The 23,951-nt window shown below is 47.2% G+C and overlaps 2 protein-coding genes and 1 pseudogene across 2 annotated transcripts; all 3 read left to right on the top strand.

The window, feature by feature from the left end:
- The first annotated feature begins 98 nt into the window (after positions 1-98).
- Positions 99-14,627, top strand: LOC130480864 (serum amyloid P-component-like; annotated as a pseudogene).
- Positions 14,628-15,334: 707 nt separating this feature from the next.
- LOC130480862 (serum amyloid P-component-like) lies at positions 15,335-17,661 on the top strand. The gene is made up of 2 exons (XM_056853485.1): positions 15,335-15,398; positions 17,051-17,661. The coding sequence occupies exons 1-2, from the start codon at positions 15,335-15,337 to the stop codon at positions 17,659-17,661; spliced, it is 675 nt and encodes a 224-aa protein (XP_056709463.1).
- A 2,925-nt stretch (positions 17,662-20,586) lies between these two features.
- On the top strand, positions 20,587-23,280 carry LOC130480861 (serum amyloid P-component-like). Its single transcript, XM_056853484.1, has 2 exons — positions 20,587-20,650; positions 22,670-23,280. Exons 1-2 carry the CDS (start codon positions 20,587-20,589, stop codon positions 23,278-23,280), a joined length of 675 nt encoding a protein of 224 aa, XP_056709462.1.
- The last annotated feature ends 671 nt before the right edge of the window (positions 23,281-23,951 follow it).

Below are 23,951 nucleotides of genomic sequence, written 5' to 3'. Positions count from 1 at the left end.
CCTGAAACGAGAGAGGAAGAGAAGACTGAGAAGGTCCGACTGACAGCCACCAGTTTCACCCTTCGATGTTTCGAAAGGCTCCTCTAAATGTGGGAGAAATGGGTGGTGCCACGAAAATCAGCCCCTGCTTCGACTTTGCACCAATGGGTGCCGGCGAGGGTTGTCGCGCCTCTGCGGTTCTAAGGATTCTGGGAGCAGAACAGTCGCCTCGGCCTAGCCCTCAATGTGGGTAAAGGGAGCGGCTGGGTTGGAACCTTCTCTGAACAAAAGCTGGTAAAATCTGGGTGTTGGATGTCAAAACCGAAAAACAAAACACACCGCAGGCTGGGCCGGGGATCAGAAAAAGGGTGGGAGGCGGAGATATCTCCGGCTGTTGTCTTTGCAGGTATTAAAAGTGAACAGAAGATAAAGCAAACAACACATGTGTAGCCAAAACAGAGTATCTCTGGAAGAAGAAGGAGGAGGAGGAGGAGGAAGAGTTCTCTACCACTTAAGGAAGAATCAAACCGGCTTACAATCACCTTCCCTTCCCCTCTCCACAACAGACACCCTGTGAGATAGGTGGGGCTGAGATAGCTCTAAGAGAGCTGTGACTAGCTCAAGGTTACCCAGCTGGCTTCATGCGGAAGAGTGGGGAAACCAGCCCGGTTCACCAGATTAATGTCCACCACTCACGTGGAGGGGTGGGGAATGAAACCTGGTTCTCCAGATCAGAGTACCGCTCCAAACCATCGCTCTTCACCACGGCACCATGTTGGCTACACTATACCACACTGAAAGCCAGATGTGGGGAGGAGGAGACAAGAGGAGCTATCGCCATCGGGGCCTACTTGGGTGAATCTGGCCAGCCACTGTGGGCAGGAGATGCTGGACCAGATGAACCTTTTGGCCTAAGCGGATCCAACAGCTGTACCATACCGTCTTCAAACAACAATGACTGAATCTATATGCACATGTAGGAGAATGAGATAGTACAGTCCTGAGAAGGAACAGGAGACTTGGCCACTTCAGGTTGCAGGACGGGAGGAGAAGAAGACCATTTTTGTATGCCCCGTTATTAATATAAAGTACATTCGAGAGAAAGGTTCCAGCTGATGTTCTGGGTGATCCACAGCCAAACAAAACCAGAGCCAATGAAAACAGCAATATGTGTCAATAAATTCACAAGATCCCAAAATCACAAGGTTGGAAGAGACCACAAGGGCCATCCAGTCCAACCCCCTGCCATGCAGGATCCCACAATCAAATCACTCCCGACAGACGGCCATCCAACCTCTGCTTAAAGACCTCCAAAGACGGGGACTCCATCACCCTCCGAGGCAGCACATTCCACCGTCGAACCGCCCTCACCGTCAGAAAGTTCTTCCTAATGTTTAGGTGGAATCACTTTTTGCTTAGTTGAAATCCATTACTCCGTGTCCTACTCTCTGAAGCAACTGAGAACAAGATAGTTCCCTCATCAACATGACATCCCTTCAAATATTTAAACATGGCTATCATGTCACCCCTCAACCTTCTCTTCTCTAGACTAAACAAATCCAGCTCCTTAAGTCTCTCCTCATAGGGCATGGATTCCAGACCTTTGACCATTCTGGTCGCCCTCCTCTGGACACTCTCCAACTTGTCAACATCCTTCTTAAATTGTGGAGCCCAAAACTGGACACATCAAGGGATCACAAAATCAGCATCCAAACCCATGAGCAAACAAGACAGTCTTCACTTAAAAATCAGTAGAGGCAAGGAGGATATTTCTGGGGAGGGTAATCCGCAGTCAGGTGCCACCAGAGAAAAGGTCCTGCCCCATCTTGCCAGGTCTCCAAACCACGAAGAGAAGGAAGGAGCTTCCATTATATGTTAATCCCAAACAAGAGCAAACGGTTGCCTTTTATCAGTGTGACCAACTGAGCACATGCCAGGAAGTCACATGATAAAAAGGAAGAGCCAGAATCTCCAAACCTGCCTGTGCAGAACAGAAATTATCTTGGCCAGCAGGTAGCCTTGCTTTGCCATACTGCTGCTCCTCAATATACATGCAAAGAAAGCCAGGAAGGATGGCACCCCCCCTCTTTACACATGCATAGTAGCAGCAGGTCTTTCCTAAAAACAGCAAAAAACCTCAGTGGCTCTATAAGAACATAAGAAAAGCCGAGCTGGATCAGACCAAGGTCCATCAAGTCCAGCAGTCTGTTCACACAGTGGCCAACCAGATGCCTCTAGGAAGCCCACAAACAAGACAACTGCAGCAGCAGCATCCTGCCTGTGTTCCACAGCACCTGATACAATAGGCATGCTCCCCTGAGACTGGAGAGAATAGGTATGCATCATGACTAGTATCCATTTTGACTAGTAGCCATGGATAGCCCTCTCCTCCATGAACATGTCCGATCCCCTCTTCAAGCCTTCCAAGTTGACAGCCATCACCACATCCTGGGTCAGGGAGTTCCACAATTTAACTATTGGCCGGCAACCTAATGTGTTGGACTACCGCTTAACGTAGAGTCAGACAACAAATCCATTTAACTCTGTACTACCCACTTTGATTGATGGTGGCTTTCTGGCCGAGAAAGGCTTTTCCCAACACATGTTTCACTGGCAATGCCAGGAACGGATCCTATGTGCTTCAGCATGCAAAGCAGGTGCTTTGACATGCAAAAGATGTTTGGACATTCATGTAAAAGCATCTTCTTTTTTTGCCACACAAAACAGACCTACCACTGACCCTTATCTAAACATACAAAGGCAGAATTTTCAGCACATTGCTCCAAGACAATTTAGATTGGTTCAAGTGTCATTAAGCAGTGAGCAAATGGGAGTGCATATATTCTTCCACTACAGATCCACCCTTCCCTCCTGCATCTCTCTCTTTGTAGCCTCCTCCTGCATCTAATTTTAGAGTACCAGTCCCTTGGGGCAGAGACTTCTGTCTTGTCACTAGATAAAGGACCGTGCACATCGATTGCGCTACAAGTGGCGTACATCCATGCGCAAGCCATCTCGATGCATCCCAAGCGTCCCCTGAGCCCTTTTTGTCTTCTAAACCTTTAAGCAACACAAAAACTGCATTTTATGACCGCACCAGCGATCATAGTTGTGCTAAAGCGCCTAGTTGATAGGAGGGTGCCTTTATAACTTTCATTGCAGGATTTCCAAATGTCCTACCCTCAGGGAAACCAAATCAAGGAGACTTGTGGCCCTTTGGAAAAGAACGGATTTAATACGGCACGAAGTTTAACGCAGTGCGACCTCCTTTATCAAACGCTAGGTTTAATCCATTCGTTCGTAAAGTACCACAAGAGTTATGTTTTGCTGTAACGTGGCTACCCCTGGGTACCTGCGAAGGATTCTGGGCTATTTAGGTTTCTGGGGGCACTGTGAAGGTTGGGGTTTTAAAGGACGTTTGATTAGAGGTACTCACTCGACATCTTACCAATAACCCATGGGTCCCCAATCCCTTTCAGCCTGCGGGCACCTTTGAAATTTTGATACAGGGGGGTGGGTGCAAAGAGAATAATGGCTGCTGCAGGAACATAAGAAAGGCCCTGCTGGATCAGACCCAGGCCCATCAAGTCCAGCAGTCTGTTCACACAGCGGCCAACCAGGTGCCTCTAGGAAGCCCCCAAACAAGACGACTGCAGCAGCACCATCCTGCCTGTGTTCCCCAGCACCTAAGAAAATAGACATGCTCTTCTGATCCTGGAGAGAATAGGCATGCATCATGACTAGTATCCATTTTAACTAGTGGCCGTGAATACCTTTCTCCTCCATGAACATGTCCACTCCCCTCTTCAAGCCTTCCAAGTTGGCAGCCATCACCACACCCTGGGGCAGGGAGTCCCCCAATTCAACTATGTGTTGTGTGAAGAAATACTTCCTTTTATCTGTTTTGAATCTCTCACCCTCCAGCTTTAGCAGATGACCCTGTGTTCTAGTATTATGGGAGAGGGAGAAAAACGTCTCCCTGTCCATTCTCTCCAAACCATGCATGATTTTATAGACCTCTATCATGTCTCCCCTCAGCCGCCTTCTTTCCAAGCTAAACAGCCCTAAGCGTCTTAACCGCTCCCCATAGGACAGTTGCTCTAGTCCCCTAATCATTTTGGTTGCTCTTTTCTGCACCTTCCCAAGCTCTGTAATATCCTTTTTTAGGTGTGGTGACCAGAACTGTACACAGTATTCCAAGTGTGGTCTCACCATAGATTTGTACAAGGGCAGTATGATATCAGCAGTTTTATTCTTTATTCCTCGTCTAATTATAGCCAGCATGGAATTTGCCTTTTTCACAGCAGCCGCACATTGGGTTGACATCTTCATCGAGCTATCCACTACCACCCCAAGATCCCTTTCTTGGTCTGTTGCTTGCAGCACAGATCCCATCAGTGTATATGTGAAGTTGGGATTTTTTGCCCCAATATGCATCGTTTCGCACTTGCTCACACTGAATCTCATTTGCCATTTTAATGCCCATTCTTCCAGTTTGAAGAGATCCCCATGGAGCTTTTCCCAGTCTGATTTTGTTTTAACCACCCTAAATAATTTTGTGTCATCTGCAAACTTGGCCACCTCGCCGTTCATCACCAACTCCAGGTCTATAAAGGAAGCCACGGCGTTCAGTTTGCAAGACATGAGCAAGGTTGTTATCGAGAGGACGTTTTGGAGGACATTGATTCATAGGGTCGCCATGAGGCGGAAGCGACGTGACGGCACTTAACACACAAACACATAGCTAACAATAGTTAGAGCAGCGGTCCATGTTCAGACGATCATACTACCCATAGTTTAATCGAAGTTGGGTTTTGGGAGGTGTCTGAACGAAGCCTCTGAGATATAGGATTATTAGATTAGAGTCCAGCAGCACCTTAGACACCAACAAGGTTTTGAGAGTCAAAGATCCCTTCGTCAGATATGAGTAGGAATTGAGATCCCTGGGTCCTTATATCCCAGTCAGAAGTCGAGAGGGGTGTGGCAAAGAAGGAACTCAGGATGCAGAGGTACATGGCGCATTGTGATCATCTGGATTAGAGCAGAGAGGAAACGCTGGGGGGGGAGAGAAAATTAGCATCTGTAGTGGGATAAAAATCCTCTGTCCCTCTTCAGCCCTGGGTTTTCCCCCCCCCCCTATTATTCTGAACTTGTAAATGAACGCGAGTTCAGCAATTGCTGGCCGCTGGACGTCGTGTTCGAATCCTGCAACTACAAGTTGCAGAGGAACATCTGAACGGGCAGACCGGGCAGCTTTGGGGCACTGCGACGAACACTGCCAATCCCCTGAGGCACCCCAGGAATGCCATGCGACCAGTGGGCAGTCGCTAAGCACTGAGGAAGGAGGCCACTGGCGGAGGACCACCCGCCAGGAAAGTCCCGTCTCAGCCTCTTCCCACAGAGGACAAAAATAGGAGGATTATGGGCTGCGAGTTCAAAGAGGCAGTAACAAAACCCACTGCCAGGCCCTCAGGGCGAGGCCTAATTCCTCAGGGGAGCCAGGCAAACCCTGGGCTTTGTCGAGTGACGCCCATATTGTAAAGAGCCGCCATCTTCCTTGGCCCTCAGCCCAGGAAGTTCTTCAACCTCTCGGTGTTCCCGGAGCACTTCCTTCAGCAGCGAACCTAGGCAAGCCCACTGCCTTTCCGACCAGGCCTTATTTATTTACAACTTCAAGTACTTGAAGGGCTGTCCTAGAGAGGAGGGGGCCGAGTTGTTTCCTGTTGCCCCAGAAGGTCGGACCAGAACCAACGGGTTGAAATTCAATCCAAAGAGTTTCCGTCAAGACATTAGGAAGAATTTTCTAACAGTTGGAGCGGTTCCTCAATGGAGCAGGCTTCCTCGGGAGGTGGTAAGCGCTCCTTCCCTGGAGGTTTTTAAGAAGAGGCTAGATGGCCATCTGTCAGCAATGCTGATTCTGTGACCTTAGGCAGATGATGAGAGGGAGGGCATCTCGGCCATCTTCTGGGCACTGGGTGTGTGCGGGGGAGGTAGTTGTTAGGCAAATTGGGTTGTTAGGCAGATTTCCTGCATTGTGCAGGGGGTTGGACTAGGGACTTTTGGACACAAATACTAGAAATTATAAGGAGAACATGTAAAGTATCCTTAACCATAGATTTTAAGCTAATGTTAATGAGCACTACAGGGAACTCGGGGGTAAACAAGAGGGATCAGGCCATACTTAAGGCTATGTTATTAGCAAGCAAAGCAGTAATAGCTCTGGGTTGGAAGGATAAAAGTAAATGGACTATAGAAATCTGGCACAACTATCTGTTTGAATCTATACAGTCGGATATCGTCGAGATGGCGCGCCAGAAGACTTCATGGGAAGACAAGAGCAGGGGAATCACGAGTAGACGGAAGACCTACATAGAGTGAATATCAGTGGAAGGAAGAAAAGACATTGGGTGGAAGATCCAGACTTTGTGCCCGTGGCTGGGGTTAAGAGACAAAAAATTATGAAAACTTCATTTGACCCTAAGTTTTATCTACTCAGTATAGTGCCGTCAAACTTACCCCAGAAACTGTATGATGTCTTTAAATATGCAACAACAGCAGCCAGAATAATTCTAGCAAGAACCTGGAAACAACCTCACACACCCGAAATTGATGACTGGAAAGAAAAACTTTTGGAATATGCAACTATGGCTAAAATGACTTTTGAATTAAACCTTAAATCAAGTGAATCTACTGAGCAATTTGAGGAGAAGTGGGTGTCTTTCTATACTTATATGAAATGCGGTTAACTTAAATCAATTATGTCTTAATACTATAACATATTTTGTACTATATTCTCCTATTCTAACTAATTGCCAAGCAGTAATGAACATTTAAAAACCTTAGAAAGTAGTTTGATGTAAGTAGACAAATCAAAAACACTCTGTAATTATGTCTTATTAGAAACTATTTAATAACGACTGTATTGTTTTTGTAATGATAACATTTACCCCTTCCCTTTTATTTTCCTGTACCCTCAAATAATATATATATATATATTAAAAAAAAAAGACAAAAATTATGAGAAGGAATGGGGCTAGGGAGGGGGATGGGAGGGATGGAAGGGAATGAGAAAAGTACGTTATACGAACAATGTATGTAGAATAAGAAATATATATTTGAAATTTGTATAAAAAGAAACAATAAAAAAAACAGATGACTCTGGGGGTCCCTTCCAACTCTATGATTTTAACTTTTTTTTATCCTGCCTTTCCGTCGTGATGTGATGTCACTCCCTAGGTCAGTAATGACCCGGTCCTTCCACAGAGGACTGACTACTTTTGCCCCTTTTTCTGCTCAACCAGGGCCACCAAGCTGGCTAACAATTAAAAGAACACCATTATAAGACACCGAGATCTGACGGGATCGGGCTATACCATGCTGCCTTCCCTCCGCACGCACACCAGGTGATGGGAAAGAGCTCTCCCTGAGATTCCGGAGAGCTGCTGCCAGTCAGAATAGAGAACACTGAGCCGAACAGACCAAGGGTCTCACTTGGTATAAAGCACCTTCATGCGTTCACGGACTTCGGCTTGATATCATAAACTCATTCTTATTTGCTTGGTACAAGGCTTTCCCATTTTTCCCTTGCTTAATTTCTGCAGATCAGGCACTGCCAAAGGCACAGAAGCAGGGTGGATAAAAGCCAGCGGCAACCCAATTTGCCTCATTGTTTTGGAGCCGTTCACTATGTCCTGACTCTGCTGCCTTCAGCCAAAGAGGTCTGAGCAATGGCATCCAAAGGGACACCCCAAAGGTGACTATATGAAAAATCCTATCAATGAAATAAATTATTTTTTAAAAAATAAAGCAATGCTTACCCTAGATGGCCCTGACCTAGATGGCCCAGGCTAGCCTGATCTCATCAGATCTCAGAAGCTAAGCAGGGTCAGCCCTGGTTAGTATTTGGATGGGAGACCACCAAGGAATACCAGGGTTGCTGTGCAGAGGAAGGCACTGGCAAACCACCTCTGTTAGTCTCTTGCCATGAAAACCCCAAAAAGGGGTTGCCATACGTCGGCTGCGACTTGACGGCACTTTACACACACCCTATATGGATTATTTACCACTGTAATCAGGAAAAGAGAGAGCAAGCATGGTGTAGTGGTTAAGGGGTCAGACTAGGATCTTGGAAACCCAGGTTCGAATCCCCCACTCTGCCACAGAAACGTGCTGGGTGACCTTGGGCCAGTCACACACTCTCAGCCTCGACCCTGGCAAGTATTTGGATGCGAGATGTCCACGGAATACCGGGGATGTGACACATGAACACATGAACACCTGAAGCTGCCTTCTACTGAATCAGACCCTTGGTCCATCAAAGTCAGTATTGTCTACTCTGACCGGCAGCGGCTCCCCAGGGTCTCAGGCAGGGGTCTTTCACATCACCTACTTGCCTAGTCCCTTTAACTGGAGATGCCGGGGATTGAACCTGGGACCTTCTGCGTGCCAAGCAGAGGCTCCACCACTGAGCCATGGCCCATCCCTCTTCCACTAAGCCACAGACCCGGAGGCAGGCAATGGCAAACCACCTCTGAATGTCTCTTGCCTTGAAAACCCTACAAAGTCGCCGTATTTATTTTTGACAGCAAAAATAAATACATAAATAAATCAGGAAAGAAGTCCTCTAATTGTAAACTTTGCATTACTTTGCCCTCTAGTGGCCGCAAGCAGCAACCCGTCAGCACCAGAGAAGCGGGAACAAGGGTCCAGAGTAACCCAACCCTTATAGGCGTGCCACCTTTTCCTGCTGGCCCTGCTCCTGTCCCGTTAGCAGAAGTCCGAGACCCAAAAACTTTATCATGTCGGCCTGAAGGCAGAAAAGCAGGGCTAGGGGAAAATGTTGAAAACCCGATAGTTATTTATGGGTGAACAGAGCTGGCAAGCGGGCGCTGCAAACAGCAGTTTGGACGGCAAGCCAGCAGAGAGACATTACGCTGACCAATGTCGACATTGCAAAATATTATTATGGGGAAATTTAGACAAGGGCCGAAAGAGGTCAGCGGTGAAGCAGCAATCACAGCTGGTTGTACGAAACGGCGGGGGCCTGCCAAGAGAAACATTATTTAACGTTATTAATAATTGCAATTTTATTGTTTCCTTCCAAGGAGAGCAGGGTGGCATACACAGAGTTCTCTCCCCTTTGCCTACACAATAACCCTGCAAGGTAGGTCGGGACAGGAGACAGTGACTTGTCTGAGGCCACCCACTATGTTTTGTGGACGGAGCAGGGGACTTGGCCTCAGGGGACTGACTAAGATGCTAACAGGTCCTTGGGCCAGTCACGGTTCTCTCAGAACTCTCTCAGCCCATGCAGAGGCAGGCAATGACAAACCGCCTCCGAACATCTCTTGCCTTGCCAGCAAAATCACACACACACTCCATGCTGAGAAATAAGGACAACTGTTGAATCTCTGCCTATCACATAGTTATGAAAGTTTGGTTGGTTGACTGTAGTCTTACCTCCGGGAGATTTTCCTTTTGCCTAATACTCCAAATGTGAGGGCAAAGATTTGTTTCTACCCTGCAAAACCCTTTCTAAGTTCTTCATTTCTAAAAAAAAAGGCAAGGGGCTATCTGGGAATAGCCCTCCGTGCTCTGGAAGCTTCCAGATCCTAGAGCACCATTCATTAACCCCAAGGGAAGGGAAAGCACTCTGCACCTGCTCAGAGGCACCTTAACCCATTCAATAATGTAAGAAAAGGCCTGTTGGACCTGAGCCAAACTCTGACGATACCAGCATCCTATTTCCAATAGCGGCCAGCCAGAACCCTCCAAGAAGTCCACCAAGAAGTCATAAAAATACCATCCTCCTGTTTGCCTCCAGCATCCACAGGTATACCGCCTCTGAACATGGAGGTTCCAATTAGGTATGGCTAGTCGTTGGGAGGGAAGGCAGCATGGTGTAGCCTGAGCTGGTCAGAGCTTGGGAGCTAAGTGGGGTCAGTACTTGGATGGGGGACCACCAAGGGAGGCTCTGCAGAGGAAGGCGATGGCAAACCACCTCTGCTTCTCACTTGCCTTGAAAGCCCCTTGGCGGGGTTGCCATGAGTCAGCAAAGACTTGACGGCACTTGACACACAGAACAGCAGTTGCTAGATCCCTCTTTCATAAGAACTAGCTGTCTGGATCAGACCAAAGAGCTACGTAATCCAGCATCCTTTTCCCCACTGTCAGCCAAATACCGCTGGCAATCTCAACTGGGGGTGCCAACCTCCAGGTACTAGCTGGAGATCTCCTGCTATTACAGCTCATCTCCAACGGACAGAGTACAGTTCCCCTGGAGAAAATGGCCGCTTTGGCAATCGGACTCTATGGCATCAAAGTCCCTCCCCAAATCCCGCCCCTCCTCAGGCTCTGCCCCCAAAACCTCCCGCTGGTGGCGAGGAGGAACCTGGCAACCCACCGCAGGGGCAAGAAGTCAACAAGTCAGAGATACACTGCCTCGGCACACGGAGGTTCCACTTAGCCACCATGGCGTCAGGGCTTTGGCCTGTTCTCGCTTCCCAGGGATTCTTTAGTGTTTGTGCTTTCGGTTTAGCCCCGCCAAGCACCTGGACTGTGTTGAGACTTCAGCCATGGGAATCCTTATCTTCGGGCCGGGACCCCAGAAGAAGTGCTTTTAGTCTAGTAACTTTCCTAGGAAAGTATTGCCTGCTTTGCTGCGCCTGCGAGCGGTCATGTCTTTAGTCTTAGCCTGCTTGTCTTTGAATAAAGCGTTTTTACTTCAGACCACACCTGTCTGAGTGAGGGGGTTACCGCACTTGTATTCCCACTGATGTATTAAGAGTTTGAAAACGTTATAAAAAATACTGTTCGCACTTTCTATGTATTCCCACCGATGTATTAAGAGTTTGAAAACGTTATAAAAAATACTGTTCGCACTTTGTTTGGCCCCTTTAGCTGTGAAGACGTCTTCCAACCATTTATAAGCCATGGTATCCAAAAAAACCTTTAAAGCAATGTTTTTTATAACGTTTTCAAACTCTTAATACATTGCTGGGAATACAAAGGGCGGTAACCCCGAGTCCTTTGCATACTGTAGATCGAGAGGCAGCCACCTGAGCTTGACACATGGCTAGCACCCACTGATAAACTGTCTTTCCTCCTCTACGCATTTTTTTCAGTCCCTTTTTAAACCACCAAAGTGAGTGACTAAGTCCTCCCCACGTCTACTCTCTACGATATTGCAAGAAATACAAACCCAGGGCTCCACCTCTCCGTCCCACGCTGCCCCAATAGCAACAGAGAGCCTAAAAATAACCTTTTTGCAAGATCGGCCGACCTTGAGGCTGCAGAGTAGGGTTGCCAGGTCCCTCTTGGCCACCGGTTTTTGGGGGTGGAGCCTGAGGAGGGCAGGGTTTGGAGAGGGGAAGGACTCCCATTCCATAGAGTCCAATGGCCAAAGCGGCCATTTTCTCCCGGGGAACTAATCTCTATCGGCTGGAGATCAGTTGTAATAGCAGGAGATCTCCAGCTAGGACCTGGAGGATGGTAACCCTAGCAGGGCCGGATTTACATATAAGCTAAACAAGCTATAGCTTAGGGCCCCACTCTCTTGGGCCCCCTCAAAAAAATTTAAAGGAAAAAAACCCTGGATGTACATTTCCAAAATATAAGATATAAAACAAATAAAATAAAACCTACATACAGCAACAGCAGGAAAAGAGGAAGACCCAGCAAGAGATGGATTGACTCAATAAAGGAAGCCACAGCCTTCAATCTGCAAGATCTGGGCAAGGCTGTCAAAGATAGGACATTTTGGAGGACTTTCATTCATAGGGTCGCCACGAGTCGGAAGCGACTTGACGGCACTTCACACACACACACAGAGCAACAGTGTTTGCATTATTAAGTTTGGTATGAATAAAAAATAATTTTAAGTTAGAGCTTAATAATTATTTCACTATTAATATACTTCTTAATTGTATTTCAGTTCAACAATTACTTTGATAAAATACATATTCTGTGATGTGCAAATGGCTTTCGATACCTATTAGGTCCATAAATTACCGTATAGCATATTTTCAACCCAAAAAACAGAGGCAATTTGTTGTTGGCAAAGGACAGCTGGACATATAAAGGGCCCCGTGACCTTCAATAGCTTAGGGCCTCATCAAACCTAAATCCGGCCCACCCTACTGCAGAGCCACCACAGCCACCAGCATTTTTACCCTAGCACTGCACCCCATAGTTGTGATCTGTGCACCCCTTCGAACCAGGCCATTTATTCATGGAAGATTTTGCATTGGATTTGTCACTCTAAAGATCACTGGTTCCCAACCAGGGGTCCATGGACCCCCAGGGGTCCGCGAGAACTAAATTAAGGTCCGCGAAACAAAGTTATAAACCCATAATAAATTAATATTTTCAATTAAAAGTTCTCTATTATAATATATATATATATATATATATTCAAATATAATTCTAAGTTTAATGTTTAACTAACAGTTATGATTAAAGTTTATTTTCAAATTCCCAGAATTTTTATTTTGAACCTTGGGGTCCCTGCACCGAACAAAAAAGTCCTAGTGGTCCCGGGTCAAAAAAAGGTTGGGAACCACTGCTATAGATGCACATTTTCCCCATCTGAATTCTCAAAACTCTGCATGGCGGCTTATTGTTGAGTTCTGAGAATATGGATGGGGGGAAAAGTGTATCTAAAGAGTGGCAAATCCAATGCAAAACCTTCCATGAATCAATGGCCCCAATGCCTGGGAGCCCTGGAAATCCCCACGTCCTCCCCGCATGTACACAACGATGCAATGCACACAACAAGGGGTGCAATGGGCCCCCTTCCCCCTCTCCCCCCCCGTGGGTATTATGCAACGGCGACCGAGGGGCCGCCCCATTCAGTACCTGCACTACTGCGGAACAGCTGGCGGGTGGGGGGAGCGCAAAGAAGCCCGGCAGCCGCTGGCAGGAGCCGCGCGTGCGCAGAACGGCCCCGCGCTTCCTGCAAACCTGGGGCGGCCCGGCCGGCGTCAACACGCCGCAGGGAGCGTCTCCAAATGCCCATCTTCCGAGGCGGGGAGCCGCTAAGGGATCCTCTCGCAACTCAATTTTCCTTTTCAGGGAAGCACGGGTCGAACTATGTGTCAATGCCTTGCCTCCCTAGTTTTCTTTTTTCTGTATCCTATATAAAAATTTAATAATAATAAAAAAAATTTAAAAAGAAAAGAAAAGGGGGACAGACTTCCCTAAGTTATAGGGCAAGTAGGTATGATACTGCAAAGCAGTCTTTCTATCTGGAGAGCCGGGTTTGATTCCCCACTCCTCCACATGAAGCCAGCTGGGTAACCTTGGGAGGCTGCATTTTGATTCAGCTGAGCTGGGGACTTACAGGCAGGGGTGGCTGAACATAAAAGGGATGGGGGATTGCGATAATGCATCAAAAATATTGCCTCTACCGTCAAATTATATAGAAGAAAAAAGTATATGCACTGGGTGGGAATATGGCCAGGGATGTGTCTTCTTCCCCCACCCCCATATATTTTGTTTTAATTTTCGAAAGCATACAGGGTGAATATAAAAGAACAGGGATGGGGAGAAATAGGGGGTTGCAATAATGCATCAAAAATATTACCTCTACTGATCAGTTATATAGAAGTAAACAGTATATACACTGGGTGGGAATATGGCCAGGGATTCATCTTCTCCCCCCCCGCCCCATATTTGTTTTTAAATTTTCAAAAGCATACAGGAGTGAACATAAAAGGAAAGGGATGGGGGGAAATAGGGCACCTGCCCCCCTGCCCCCTATATCTGGCCCTGCCTTCAGCAAATGCAATTCACTGCGTGTCTCAATTTCTACACCAATTTGACCCGTGCATTCTCACTCTAATCCTGTCCTTTTTTTAATTATTTTTTTTTCCAAAACAACATACACAACACATGCAACATACAACACATACCACATGCAACACACACTCCTTATACATAATCAATATGCCATGCCTGCAACAAGATCTTAATCCAGTAACCTATGAGCAGAGCTAGATCATTCTATCCAGCACTAATCTTTAAATCTTTAGAGTAAATAAACCTTTAACAGAAAAAAAAGATATATGTAATCATACTCAAACCTCAAGCAAATTAACTGAATTGCGAAACTTGATTAATGTTGCTTTATACTTAATCATTTACTAAGCCAACCGCCATTATATCTAGATCCTGTTCTTCTAACAACCACGACAATGAAATCCTCCTCTTCAAGACCAGCCCCACAGAGTACCGCATTTATGTGGGTGGGAATTATCATGTCTGGGAACACAGATTGAGGCTGCCACTGGGAGAATGTCTGTATGGCATGGAATTCAATTACAGGGATTTTTCAGCTTTGGGTCGATGGGCTGGCATTGCCCAGGAAAGGCCTACGAAAAAGGCTATGCTGTCAGAATAGATTTAGTAATGATACTACCAAGATTCTTAAGGAATCTTAAGGGTTCTTAAGGACTGAAAAGCGGTCATTCGTGGGGGAAATAGCAGATGTCTATATGTGGAATACTGTCTTGCCCCCAGAACAACTAAGGAGGATCCAGAGGAAGACTATGACTGCCCCAGTGGTGGACTGGACAGCTCTGAACTTTGAGATCAAAGGCTACGTGGTCTCGGAGCCCACCTTAGATCGAGAGCGAAAAGCTACAACTTGATGGATTGCTAAGGTTGCCAACGCTTTTACTGGCCCTTGCTCCGCTGCATTTAACAGCAGCTTGGCCAACTGGTGACGTTGTCTGTCTGTGGCATGTATACCTCACCCTTCCACCAAGGCACTCAGGATGACTTTCATGATTCTCCCTTCCTCCGTTTTATCCCTGTCACCCCTGCAAGGTCGGTTAGGCTGAGAGAAAGCGACTGGCCCTAGGTGACTTTCATGGCTGATGGGGGATTTGAACCCAAACCTAGTCCATTACGCCATGCTGGCCCTTGCGTATTGAGTGGACAGATGTTGTGAACATCTCCCTGCTGATTTCTGCACATCAGATGGCACGGGCACAGTCGAGCTGGCAAAGCTGGGTTTTTTTCCGGACAGCTGGCAGCTGCCTTTGGTCAGACAACCTTGCACATCTGTATCGCGGTGCTTGGAGTTGAATCTGCACCTCTGGGCTCTACGGCCACATATTTCCTTGCTTAGTTTGAAGCTGCCTGTGACCTCTCGGGCCAGGCTTTGTTCTCTGGACTTTGAAAGCCTTCTGCCGAATCCCCCGAGGGACATTGTCTCTCCCTGCCAACTTGGAAAACCGATTAACCGCAGAGTGAATGCCAGAGCCTGGGCTGGGCTAGAGGGGACATTTTAGAAGGAGGGGAGCGCTGTGGCATTTCCGTTCCACTCTGTGGCTCTCTGCTCGCCGGTGATAACATGGAGCGGGCGGGTCTTTGGCCTGTCATCTTCCTGGGCCTCTCGGGAGCGTTGGCACAGACAAGTAAGTGATGGGGGTGAAGTGGTCTGGGCTGGCGGTAAGAGGATCCCAAACCTATTTTAAGCTGTTGTTCCAGATGTGTAACGGTTCCTCTTCCTCATTACTGCCCCTTGCTTGTCTTCCAGAGAGCCAGCATGGTGTAGTGGTTAAGAGCGGTGGTAGGAGCAGTGGACTCTGATCTGGAGAATCGGGTTTGATTCCCCCACTCCTCCACATGAGCGACAGAGGTTGATCTGGCGAACTGGATTTGTTTCCCCACTCCTACACATGATGCCAGCTGGGTGACCTTGGGCAAGTTACAGCTCTGGTAGAGCTCTCTCAGCCCCACCTACCTCACAGGGTGTCTGTTGTGGGGAGGGGAAGGGAAGGTGATTGTAAGCCGGTTTGAGTCTCCCTTAAGTGGTAGAGAAAGTCGGCATATAAAAACCCACTCTTCTTCTTCTTCTCCCATAAAACATAGCCTAATAAATGTCGTGATGTGACATCACCCTGTGGGTGAGTAATGACCTGGTGCTTGCACAGGGGACTACCTTTACCTTTTTATTTGATATGGGGCATGTAGATATATTTTTGTAAACTCAACTATTTCCAAAGTCAGCTGAATCAAATGTGTGTGTGTGTGTGTGCGTGTGTGTGTGTGTTTTCCGGCTCTCAAACACTTACATTACACACAAATTTGAACCAACTGGTATAAGAGTCATGAGAGATTCAGACCAGACTCCTTGAAGAACCAAACATTCAACTCTGTAGCATTATGTGTGTGTGTTAAGTGCCGTCAAGTCGCTTCTGACTCATGGCGACCCTATGAATGAAAGTCCTCCAAAATGTCCTATCCTTAACAGCCTTGCTCAGGTCTTGCAAACTGAGGGCCGTGGCTTGCCCTCAGCTTTTTCCTAGCATGACTGTCTTTTCCAGTGACTCTTGCCTTCTCATAATGTGACCATAATATGACAGCCTCAGTTTAATCACTTTAGCTTCTACGGTCAGTTCAGGCTTGATTTGATCTATAATCCACTGATTTGTTTTTTTTGGCAGTCCGCAATATCCGTAACACTCTCCTCCAACACCACATTTCAAAGGAGTCTTCTTTCTTCTGGTCAGATTTCTTCATTGTCCAGCTTTCACACCCATACATAGTAATAGAGAATATGATGGCATGAATTAACCTAATTTTGGAGGCCAGTGACACATATTTACACTTCAGAATCTTTTCTAGCTCCTTCATGTCCCTTCCCAGTCTCAATCTCCTTCTGATTTCTTGGCTGCAGTCTCCCTTTTGGTTGATGATGGAGCCAAGGAATAGAAAGTCTTCAACATTATGTATGTGTGTGTGTAAAGTGCCGCCAAGTCGCAGCCAACTTATGGCGACCCCTTTTTGGGGTTTTCCAGGCAAGAGACTAACATAGGTGGTTTGCCATTGCCTTCCTCTGCACAGCAACCCTGGTATTCCTTGGTGGTCTCCCATCCAAATACCAACCAGGTCTGACCCTGCTTAGCTTCTGAGATCTGACGAGATCAGGCTAGCCTGGGCCATCCAGGTCAGGGCCTTCAACAATATACTGTAGCATTTATTCAGGAAAAACATTTATTCAGGAAAAAAAGAAGCAAAAGAAATCAGGCATCTTCTCTGATATCTTGTCTTTCCTATCTGACAGGCTTGGATGGGAAGGTATTTGTGTTCCCAAAGCCTTCAGCAAATGCCTACGTCAGGTTGATGCCTCGCCTGTTGGAGCCACTACAGCAATTCACCGTGTGCCTCAGGTTCTACACCGATTTGACCCGCGAATTCTCCCTCATATCCTGTGCTTCTAGGAACCAGCACAATGAAATCCTCCTCATAAAGCACAGCCCCACGGTGTACCACACCTATGTGGGTGGGACGACTCTGGCGTATACAGTGCCTGGGAACACAAATCGAGGCAGCCAATGGGAGAATGTCTGTATGGCGTGGAATTCGACAACGGGGATTATTCAGCTTTGGGTCAACGGGCTGGCATTGCCCAGGAAAGGCCTGTCAAAAGGCTATGCTGTCAAAACGGATTTATTCATAATGCTGGGCCAGGACCAAGATTCTTACGGAGGTTCACTAGATGAGCAGCAGTCCTTTGTGGGGGAAATGGCAGACGTCTATATGTGGGATACTGTCTTGCCCTCAGAACAACTGAGGAGGATGCGGTGGGAGAAGGTGCCAACCCCTCTGGTGGACTGGACAGCTCCGAACTTTGAGATCAAAGGCTACGTTGTCTTGGAGCCCACCTTAGATTGACACCTGTCACCTACGATTTGATAGACATCTCTGAACTCTGAGATCAAAGGCTATGTTGTCTTGGAGCCCAAGTTAGATTGTGACCTAAAAGCTACAAGTTGGACATCTACCCCCACTTTGAGATCAAAGGTTATGTGGTCTTGGAACCCAACTTAAATTGTGACATAAAAGCTCCAACTTGAACATCTGCCACCACTTTGAGATCAAAGTAGGGTTGCCAGGTCCCTCTTTGCCACTAGTGGGAGGTTTTTGGGACAGAGCCTGAGGAGGGCGGGGTTTGGGGAGGGGAGGGACTTCAATGCCATAGAGTCCAATTGCCAAAGCAGCCATTTTCTCCAGGTGAACTGACCGCAATCTGCTGGAGATCAGTTTTAATAGCAGGAGATCTCCAGCTAGCACCTGGAGGTTGGCAACCCTCCCCCCCAGGAGAGTGGAAAGGGAAGTCCAGAAGTCCATAGCTTTGTCCTGGTTGCTAAACTGTGATTAGGAAATCATGGTTTGTGACATCTTGACCAGACCAGTGTCTCTAGTATCTTTACCTGTATTCTCAATACGTTTTATATTAATCTGTATTGCTTTTAAAATCTGTATTACTTTTGATATAATAATTGATAGAGGCTTTATTTTGATTTGTTGTTTGTAATTCTTATTTTATTCTTATAGATTCTTATTGTTATAGATTTGTGCATGCTTTATGGAACTGGGGGTATACAGAGGTTAAACTGTGGAAGTTAAATAAACATCTGGGTTTTATTTATGATTTTAGTGAGGTTTGGGAAATTCTCCAATAGATTGCTGCTTGGTGAAATCAGGTTATTATTGTTTGAGGAGATGCCATGTTAAGAAATTAATTTTTTAAAAAGAGCTTGAACTGATTGAGATGTTTGTTGATAGAAAGGTGGTCACATACTGAATTTGTCAAGGATTGCATCTTAAGACAACGACAAGAAAATAAATAAAACCTTCAGGATTCATGATGCAGAGTTTTCCCTTCAAAACACGAAATTCAGCTTTTCAGATTCCAACCCTGAAAATTCACCCCATCTTGAAATTTCCTGAAGTTTTTTTTGGTTTGGCAGTTCTTCAAAATATTTAAAAAAAACCTGAGAGCTTGGCCCGGGGAAATATTGGCTAAATTTCATCTGAGATTAAGGGCCAATGGAGAGTAATTCATACTCAGCCATATAGAAAGAGGCCTGGAAGAGTCCATAATGAGGCCAAACCATAGATGAGAAGGGGCAGATTTGCATGGGGGGAGAGTGTAAGGTTGCCAGGTCCTTCTTCGCCACCGGCGGGAGGTTTTGGGGGTGGAGCCTGAGGAGGGCAGGGTTTGGGGAGGGACTTTAATACGATAGAGTCCAATTGCCAAAGCAGCCATTTTCTCCAGGTGAACTGACAGCAACCGACTGACGATCAGTTGTAATAGTGGGAGAACTCCAGCTGGTACCTGGAGGTTGGCAACCATAGGAGAGTGCTATTACAACTGATCTCCAGCCAATAGAGATCAGTTCACCAGGAGAAAATGGCCTCTTTGGCAATTGGACTCTATGGCATGGAAGCCCCTCCCCTCCCCAAACCCTGCCCTCAGGCTCCGCCCTAAAAACCTCCCGCTGGTGGCAAAGAGGGACCTTCCAACTCTAGGTGGAACCATTTGTATGTATTTCTTACAATATCATATAAAGTAGACGTAGAGAGGTATTGGTCACTAGCATTGGTGGTTTAAAAAGAGATTGGAAAAACTGGTAGAAGAGGAAAGACATTTATCAGTGGATGCTAGCCATGGCAGCTAAATGGAACCTCCGTGTGCAGAGGCAGTGTATCTCTGAGTAGAGCTGTGGACTTCTTGCCCTGCGTTGCGATTGCCATCAGTATTTGGCTGACAGTGGCAAACAGTATGCTGGAATACTTCACTCTGGTCTGATCCAGACAACTAGTTCTTACGGAAGAGGGATCTAGCACTGCGATTGTGTGTGTAAAGTGCCGTCAAGTCCTTGCCGACTTATGGCAACCCCAGCAAAGGGCTTTCAAGGCAAGTGTGAAGTAGACGTCTATATGCGGAGAACTGTCTTGCCCCCAGAACAACTGAGGAGGACCCAGAGGAACACAATGCCTGCCCCAGTGGTGGACTGGACAGCTCTGAACTTTGAGATCAAAGGCTAAGGTGGTCTTGGAGCCCACCTTAAATCAAGAGCGAAAAGCTACAACTCAATGGACTGCTAAGGTTGCCAACACTTTTACTGGCCCTTGCTCCGCTGCATTTAACAGCAGCTTGGCCAACAGATGACATTGTCTGTCTGTGGCATGTATACCTCACCCTTCCACCAAGGCACTCAGGATGACTTTCATGATTCTCCCTTCCTCCGTTTTATCCCTGTCACTCCTGCAAGATTGGTTAGGCTGAGAGAAAGCGACTGGCCCTAGGTGACTTTCATGGCTGATGGGGGATTTGAACCCAAGACTCTCAGGTCCTAGTCCATTTCGCCATGCTGGGTCTTGCGTATTGAGTGGACAGACGTTGTGAAAAACTCTCCCTGCTGATTTCTGCACATCAGATGGCACGGGCACAGTCAAGCTGGCAAAGCTGGGTTCTTTTCCGGACAGCTGGCAGCTGCCTTTGGTCAGACAACCTTGCACATCTGTATCGCGGTGCTTGGAGTTGAATCCACACCCCTGGGCTGTCCTGCCACATATTTCCTTGCTTAGTTTGAAGCTGCCTGTGACCTCTCGGGCCAAGCTTTGTTCTCTGGACTTTGAAAGCCTTCCGCCGAATCCCCCGAGGGACATTGTCTCTCCCTGCCAACTCGGAAAACCGATTAACCGCAGAGTGAATGCCAGAGCCTGGGCTGGGCTAAAGGGGACATTTTAGAAGGGGAGAGCTGTGGCATTTCCGTTCCACTCTGTGGCTCTCTGCTCGCCGGTGATAACATGGAGCAGGCGGGTCTTTGGCCTGTCATCTTCCTGGGCCTCTCGGGAGCGTTGGCACAGACAAGTAAGTGACGGGGGTGAAGTGGTTTGGGCTGGTGGTAAGAGGATCCCAAACCTATTTAAGCTGTTGTTCCAGATGAGTAGCGGTTCCTCTTTCTCATTACCGCCCCTTGCTTGTCTCCCAGAGAGCCAGCGTGGTGTAGTGGTTAAGAGCGGTGGTAGGAGCTGTGGACTCTGATCTGGAGAATCGGGTTTGATTCCCCACTCCTCCACATGAGCGATGGAGGCTAATCTGGCGAACTGGATTTGTTTCCCCACTCCTACACATGAAGCCATCTGGGTGACCTTGGGCTAGTCACACTCTCTCAGCCCCATCGAATGACAGCAGTATTTTTCTTTCCAACTTTTTCATGGAGCACAGGGAGATGTTTCATGGAGCACCAAGTGCTCCGTGGAGCACAGTTTGGAACTCTGCCCTAGAGGAAATGGCTGCATTGAAGGTTGGATTGTATGGCATTATACCCTGCTGAGGTCCTTCCCCAGGCTCCACCCCCAAATCTCCAGGAATTTCCCAACCTGGAGTTGGCAACCCTATGATTTTTGTCAGCCTGATGATGGAACAAACTAGATGTCACGTTTTTAATGAGTCAGGTTTGGGTTCCCCTGATGCGCCTCGCTTTCCCCACAGACAGACAGCAGCTGTGGGGAACTGATTTATCCAAGCACCGTAGTTACCGGGGCCTAGTTCGGATTGGGACCATAGTGTGGTGGGGAGGGACTTCATCCTCTTCCCCACACTTCCTGCCCTGAAAAGGCCTTGAGGTTTTGGAACTGAACGTCTAGGGGGTGCAGACAGCTTGAAGCTTTCCCCCCCCATGTCACAGTCCTGATCCAAATGGGACCCTGCACTGCTGACAAACCGGTTCTCTCCAGGTGCTGTCTGGCTGTGGGGAAAGCAAGGTAGGTCAGGGGGAACCCTAGGGTTGCCAGGTTCCTCTTCGCCATCGGTGGGAGTTTTTTTGGGCAGAGCCTGAGGAGGGTGGGGTTTGGAGAGGGGAGAGACTTCAATGCCATAGAGTCCAATTGACAAAGCTGCCATTTTCTCCAGGGGAACTGATCTCTATCAGCTGGAGATCAGTTGTAATAGCAGGAGATCTCCAGCTAGTACCTGGAGGTTGGCAACCCTAGGGAATCTGGTGGACGTGACTCATTAAAGCACATGATGCCTAGTTTGAACCTGTCACTACATTTGCAAAACGTCTATCAAATTTTTATATTGACATTTAAAATCTGAAGGAATTTTTGGGTTTGGGGGCACATTTCAGTTTTGGGGATGAGCATCATTTTTGGATGTGTCTAAATGCACACCTGGGATGCTAAAATTCCTTCTGCCCCTACACCTTAGTTGAAACAGAACCATCAGTTTTTCTTATTCTTACATATTACATATTCCCATATAGCATTTTTGAGACCTCCTTACTTGATATGTAGGAGCCCTGTGGCGCAGAGTGGTAAGCTGCAGTGCTGCAGTCCAAGCTCTGCTCATGACCTGAGTTCGATCCCAATGGAAGTTGGTTTCAGGTAGCCGGCTCAAGGTTGACTCCGTCTTCCATCCTTCTGAGGTCGGTAAAATGAGTCCCCAGCTTGCTGGGGGTAAAGGGAAGATGACCAGGGAATGCAATGGCAAACCACCCCGTAAACAGTCTGCCTAATAAACATCGTGATGTGATATCACCCCATGGGTCAGTAATGACCCAGTGTTTGCAGAGGGGACTTCCTTTACCTTTTTATTCGATATGGGGTGCATAGATATATTTTTGTAGATTCAGCTATTTCCAAAGTCAGCTGAATCAAATTGTGTGTGTGTGTGTGTGTGTGTGTGTTTGCCAGTTCTCAAACACTTCATTCCACACAGATTTGAACCAACTGGTATAAGAGTCACAAAAGATTCAGACCAGACTCCTTGAAGACCTAGCATTCAACTCAGTAGCATTATAATGAACCAATAAAACATTTATTCAGAGGGAAAGAAGCAAAAGAAATCAGGCATCTTCTCTGATATCTTGTCTTTCCTGTTTGTTAGGTTTGGATGAGAAAGTATTTGTGTTCCCAAAGCCTTCAACAAATTCCTACGTCAAGTTGATGCCCCGCCTGCTGGAGCCGCTACAGCAATTCACAATGTGCCTCAGGTTCTACACCGATTTGACCCGCGAATTCTCCCTCATATCCTGTGCTTCTAGGAACAAAGACAACGAAATCCTCCTCATAAAGTACAGCCCCACGGTGTACCACGCCTTTGTGGGTGGGACGTCTCTGGCGTATACAGTGCCTGGGAGCACATATCGAGGCAGCCAATGGGAGAATGTCTGTATGGCATGGAATTCGACAACGGGGATTATTCAGCTTTGGGTCAACGGGCTGGCATTGCCCAGGAAAGGCCTGTCAAAAGGCTATGCTGTCGAAACGGATTTATTCATAATGCTGGGCCAGGAACAAGATTCTTACGGAGGTTCACTTGACGAAAAGCAGTCCTTCGTGGGGGAAATGGCAGGCGTCTATATGTGGGATACTGTCTTGCCCTCAGAACAACTGAGGAGGATGGGGTGGGAGAAGGTGCCAACCCCTCTGGTGGACTGGACAGCTCTGAACTTTGAGATCAAAGGCTACGTTGTCTTGGGGCCCACCTTAGATTGACACCTGTCACCTACGATTTGATGGACATCTCTGAACTCTGAGATCAATGGCTACGTGGTCTTGGAGCCCACCTTAGATTGATGCCTGAAAGCTCCAATTTGAACATCTGCCCCCACTTTGAGATCAAAGTCTGTGGCCTTAGAGCCCACCTTAGACTGAGACCTAAAAGCTACAGCTTGCTGGGAAATCTTCAGTGGGCTAAAAGAAGAAGAAAAAGAGTTGGTTTTCATACCTCTTCACTACCTGAAGGAGTATCAAAGTGGCTTACAATCACAGTCCCTTCCTATCCCCATGACAGGCACCTTGTGAGGTAGGTGCCTGTTGTGGGGAAAGGAAGGGATTGTGATTGTAAATTGCTTTGAGACTTTTAAGGCTGGAGAAAAGCGGGATAAAAAAATCCTCCTCTTCCTCTTCTTCTATTGATTTTTTGATAAGGGGTTCAGAAGACAAAAAAAGAAGGGGAAAAAACAGACCTCAATGCCATAGAGTCCAATTGCCAAAGCAGCCATTTTGTCCAGGGGAACTGATCTCTGTCACCTGGAGATCAGTTGTAATAGCAGGAGACCTCCAGCTAGTATCTGGAGATTCGCAACCCTAGGAGGGTGGGAAGGGAAGTCCACAAGCCCATAGCATATTCCTGACTACTAAACCGTGATTAGGGAATCATGGTT

This window comes from Euleptes europaea, chromosome 7 (assembly GCF_029931775.1).
Source record: "Euleptes europaea isolate rEulEur1 chromosome 7, rEulEur1.hap1, whole genome shotgun sequence".
Classification (NCBI taxonomy): Eukaryota; Metazoa; Chordata; class Lepidosauria; order Squamata; family Sphaerodactylidae; genus Euleptes; species Euleptes europaea.
This window is presented reverse-complemented; position numbering and strand designations above follow the sequence as displayed.